The sequence below is a fragment of the Apiospora aurea genome, assembly GCF_038362705.1.
Source record: "Apiospora aurea strain CBS 24483 chromosome Unknown utg000002l_segment0_segment0, whole genome shotgun sequence".
Classification (NCBI taxonomy): Eukaryota; Fungi; Ascomycota; class Sordariomycetes; order Amphisphaeriales; family Apiosporaceae; genus Apiospora; species Apiospora aurea.
The window spans coordinates 1,916,019-1,921,748 of NW_027117389.1; the positions used below are offsets into that span (position 1 = coordinate 1,916,019).

Consider the following 5,730-nt stretch of genomic DNA (forward strand, 5'->3'; position numbering starts at 1 on the left):
TGTGCCTGTAGGAGGTCAGGACAGGGATGCAGCAGCGATTCTAGGACTGAGTGCAGGCCGTTAATGGAGTAGCGCTGCGGATCCAGGCCTTCATGGGCTCCTATTTGGGCGTTTTGCGCTCTGGCACCTTATTAATAGTCCAAGCCTTAGCTCTATAGGGCTGTGACGTGGAATGGGCGTCTGTCTTTCGACCATCATGCCCAATGCGCCGAGGACGAGGGACGAAATATGAGATGTTAGAGCAAGTCTCCCAGCACGGGCTGCCTGCCACACACACACACACACACGTCGTCGCTGTTCTTGCCCTTGTTGCTGCCATGGCGGAGGCGAACCAAATGCTGACGGCAGCTCAGATGCGACCGCATGTATGTGCATGTATGTCTGTTGGATACCTACAAGATGCCAAATTTGGGGGCTGAGCAGCAGCAGCTAGCCAAAAACCGTTACATCCACCATCAGCTCCAGCCCATGCTCCCCCCAAATATAGACTTGCAGGTAAACAGGCCCAAAAACGTTCTGTTTTCTCCTTTGGGGATCTTCTCAGGCTCACATCACAGGTGCAGTAGTATCCCGATCGGACAACATCCACCGATGAGCGTATGTTCAAAGGGGCTATCAATGCTTGGTTGCAGTGCCCCTCCGCCAATTCGTCGGTATGACCTGCATCGAGAACCGACGTTGCTATTTCTGTTTGGAGATCGACAGGAAACAACTGGTTTACTGGGTGGATAAGCATTGCTTGTATGATTGCATTGCTCGTAAGACCCTGACCTCTGGAGCCAGCCAGTGCTACCTGAACGGTTTGGCTTGATCGAGCATTGGATTGGACCTTGCCAACATACGCGGCCTTCTGAGTAAAGGAGAAGGGCTGGACTTTCTAGACTATCTGCCATCATGCGATTTGAGTTCTTTTCCGTTTCAGATCGCGCCCAATTTGATGGAGTCCAATGTGGTTTTGCGTTGGTTGGTCCCCATGCATTTGAGCAAAAGCTCGACCGAACACATCACTCGGCTGGCTGTCAGGTACATGGATCAATGATCAACTTGAAGGGTTGTTGTGAGTGGACGGCTTGCTTAGGTAGGTAGGTAATGTAGCTTGGAGGAGGGTGGGATCGGGGATTGGCAGGTTGGTTGCCGTCTGCCGTCTGCCGTCCATCCAGCTGAGGCTGAGCTCCTTGGGGTCTACCCCAAATGGTAACCAAAGACATCACCAGCCTGCCAGCCTGCCAGCCTTTACGAGTTGTGGTTGTTGTGTGTATTTGTGTTGCGTGTGCATTCTCCGTTTATGCAGACGTCAGCAGTGGAGGCACTGACATAAGGCCGTCTGCAGGCTGCTTCACAGCCACGCCACCGAAGCTATCAAATGCCAAATCACCACTTCTTCTGCCCCTCGAAGATTTCCCTTCCAGATAAGAGAAAAGATCATCAATCAGACTACATAATCGTGGTGTACGGAAAAGCATATTCGCAATGCAGTCCAAATCTCGCAAGGAGTACGAAGCAGAGGTCCGCTCATGGGGCTTCCCGCACGTCTTCACCTGGACCGATGGGCCGTACGTAAACAATCGTTGCCGGCCGGATAGGTTACCTACCTGTCGCGACGCCTTGAGTGAATGAACGGAGGCTGACATGAAGCATGGGAGCCCAGCAACGCGCATTATAGCCCGCATTCTCACAGCGGCCTGACCACGCACCTAGTATTGAAGGGCCAGCTGACCATCACATACCCTAACGATGCGCAGCCCGAGAAGAAGACGTTCTCAGTCGGCGACCGAATTGATGTCGAGGCTGGGCGCGTGCATGAGGTCTGGATGGGCGCAGATGGCTGCACCTACGTCATTGGGGAATAGGCTGATTGAAGTCTGCATGTGTATGAGTATGCGTCAGTCTGCGGTCTGCATCGCAGCTCATAGGACTCCGAATCACCACTTCTACTCGTCCGTGGTACGGCAAGTGCAAAGGTGTTGACGCTTGAGACGAATCGGGCTTCAGGGAATCGCTGTTCATGGGCCGATGGTTTAGACACGTCTTTGAATGAAACGACGAGTAATAACCAAGAACTCCCCGTTCCTGCGGTGACAAATATTATGGCATTCCAAGCCTGGGCGCAAGGTCACTCCTCGAGGTTGAGATTGGCCAATTGGCGAGACAGGAGACTCAGTTTCCCAACCGCGTGCAAGCCTTGGGGAGGAGAGTTACTTTTCCGCACCAAAGAGGCGTCAACTTCCGCTGGCTTGCGATTTGTGTTAATCGCAATGTTAACTAGGGGCACTTGAAAGTCTGGTAGGGCATATGTATAATCTTGATGCGATGGCCTCGAGTTACATCAGGGGTAACGGAAGGAAATTGAATGACTTGCGTCGAGAACCAGATGCGTTTGCAGCATGGTCGGGGAGTGAACAAACAGTGGTTTGTCGTTTCAAGGAGTTCATGCACGTCACGGAATGGCCAATGTGCCAATGTTGCAGTGTACAGGAAATTGCGGATAGGATTCGGGGGAACCATCAAATCCAAGTGCCTTGCTCCCACTCGACGAAAGAATTCTCCGAACATGTAAGCTGGGCGGAAGGGCTAGAGGGTTTGACTCGCCGACACGGAGGGCGAAACTTCAGCTCGGCGCCGATCGCGAGGAATGAGGCGGCTCAGGAGTCAGAAGGGCGGTTATTTCTGCTGGCTTTGCTGGCTTTGCTGGCTCGATGGATTTTGAATCTGCATTCTGGAAATGCATTTGCTCCACTTGACTGGCCGACCGAATTACACGGTGAAAATGACGATCAATGATCGGCAGGGTCAAATACATACTTTAAATTTTTGATATAAGCGTGTCTTGGAGCACATGAGTACCGAGTCAAGACGGCGTCTATCGTCATATCGTCATGAGCTCGTATAGTAAGCGGCAAATGCCATTTGTCCGAGTATACGGAAGATTGATAGACATACGATGATGATGATCGTGATGGAGATGTAACCAAGGACGCATTCATGGGGTAGACAGGTCATGGTATAGACTAAACAACAAACGGACGCATCGGCCGTTGATTTCTCTCTGCCTAAGCGGACCCCCGAAACCAGTTTGGAAGCGCGTAAAGCTGCAAACCCTTTTTAGCGCAGCAGGTCAGTCTTCAGTAGTCGGGCGAAAGCTTCCGCTCTATCACGAACAACTGACGTCAAAGAACAACCGTTACCTCGTGGCCGTGCTGGTTCGGCGGCAGCGGTGGATTGGGTGGATTTCGTCCAAAGGACAGAGTAAATTTCGCAATCTTGAGCGCGAGGGAGTTGCCAGAGTGCTCGCAATTTGGGCCAAACACGGGCCGTCTCTGCTCAGATGGCCTCGAACTCCGAAGATGGCGCACAGTCTGCACATTGACCGACAGTCCCCTGCCGCACATCTGCAATAGGATTTTGAACAGGCAAGGCGGTGGTAATCACTGCGAATAGGCGTGAGCATCCTAGGCATCACCCGCCACCTGCGCGCAGGAAGAGGAGGAGATATGCATGCAGCTCCCGGGGTGATGCTATATGTAGCGATGTATAAAACGTGTATATATATATGTATTGCATTAATCGCGGTAAACCCCGGAATATTGCATTATATTATATAAATAGGTGTTTTTTACGTATATTTAATTAGTATAACGTAAAACCGGTCGGTGAATGCGTTAATTCTATTATATAATAATATTCGAGATATCGTTTTATTATAAGCCGATGTTTTTTAATTCCTTTTTTTCTCTTTTTTTATTTATTTACTCGATAAAAGGCCGTAAAGGCTTAAAAACCTAGGGTTAATTTAACGTTTTACCGAAGGGGATAACGTACGCGAGAGTATTAAAATAAAATATAAATATTATAAATATCGTTTATATACTAAATATAAATCATTACGAATAAAATCTTACTTAAAAGAATATATTAAGTATTTATATATATAATATAATAGTATTACTCGTAATGTTTTTAATAATAATAATAATAATAATAGTGATAAAATTAATAAGCTTATACCTTAAAAATTAATAACCGCTTTATAAAAAATACTCTTAAATATTATTCTCGAAAACGATTTATTCTTTAATAGCTTATATAATAAAATAAGTAATTAAATTTATAATAATATATTTAATATAAAAAAATACTTAATAAACGTTTAATTAATAGTATATACTTAACGAATCTATATAATATAATTAAAAAAAGTTATAAATATTACTCGTTAATTACACTATATTAACGTTACTGTAATAAGAGTAGAGGGAACGGGGTGCTTACGTACCGGTTCCGGCTCTACTCAGCCGCCCTATATATATAGAGACCTAGGCCCCCTAGAAATATAAAAGGACAAGCGTTAGCTTTATCCTTTCACCACCCCTTACCTATCGTTACCACCTAGATTCGTGCACCTTCCACAAACGTTATCGATATAACGTAATAAAAATAAATATATAATTTAACGGAATTTTTTATTAATAAGTTTTATAACGTTATTAAATAGTATACGAGATTAATAAAAACGTTTAAAGAAAAAACCGGCTAAAAATTACGTTATTTTAAGCGTAAATTAATCGGAATCGATTTATATTAATTTCGTATTAAAAACTAATAAAAAGCTTTATTAACCTATATTTTTTAAAAGTGCGCTTCGCGTTAAAGGTCGATTTAACGGATTATTATTTTCACTTTTATTTACTAATCTACTATTAATAAATACCTACTTTAACTTAATGTATTTACCGAGTTATCGAAAAAATAGTAACTTCGTCGATTTTATTATTTAAATAATTAATCTAAAAAATAATACCGAGTTTTAATAATAATTATAAATATTAAAGGTAATTTTAACGCTTATTACCAAGGCTTTTAAAATAAGCGAGTTTAATAAAGCTAACTTATTTAATATACTCGATCGATAGCGTTATATTTATAATACTTAGAAAACGATAAAGAATAATACGATTTAATTTATAAATCGGTTAATTAATAAGGTTTAAAAACTATTTATTACGCTTATTACGATTTATAAAAAGTTAATAAGTATTAAATAATTTAAGCTTTATAATTAAATAGTCGCGACGAGATTACTATTTTAATAAATATATAAAAAATCGAGAAAGTAATTAGAGTATAATACCGCGAATTAAAGTGTATTTTAAAAGAGTTTTATAATTTTTAAATTCGAGTAAGTTATATTTATTTTAATTATAATACTATACTCGTCGATATTAACGATATAAAATTATATTAATTTAAAGTATATAAATATAACGTGGTTTACCATTACGCGACGTATATTACTTAGCGACGCACCTTAATTTAATTCTAATATAATTAAACTTTAACGCGTAATACCTTTATAATTATAATGCCTAATTAATCCTAAAAAGATCGAATAGTTTTAATAATTTAAGCGACACGAAACGGACCGAATTAAATAAACTAAAGAGTAATAGTAAAAGTTTATAATATACCTAAATTAACTTTACGCTATCGAATTTACGGCCGAACTTTAAAACGCGAAATCCGACCGAAACGACGTAAAATAAATCTAATTAAAAAAAAGGTACTTCGTAAATATATAATTAATTTAAATATCCGAAAAATACCTCCCGATTTCGTTAATATAGAAAATATAGCTAATTTCTTTACCGCGTCGCGCGGCGGCGACCGCGTCGGTAAGTACTAGGTTAAGCGTTTTATTAACCGTAACCCGGACTTAAAAACTAAAATAAATCG

The 5,730-nt window shown here is 41.7% G+C and overlaps 1 protein-coding gene across 1 annotated transcript; it reads left to right on the forward strand.

The window, feature by feature from the left end:
* Positions 1 to 1,470: 1,470 nt before the first annotated feature.
* Positions 1,471 to 1,850, forward strand: PG986_002992 (uncharacterized protein; the record flags this gene model as incomplete). Its single annotated transcript, XM_066839214.1, has 2 exons — positions 1,471 to 1,553; positions 1,649 to 1,850. 2 exons carry the CDS (start codon positions 1,471 to 1,473, stop codon positions 1,848 to 1,850), a joined length of 285 nt encoding a protein of 94 aa, XP_066704278.1.
* Between the last annotated feature and the right edge of the window lie 3,880 nt (positions 1,851 to 5,730).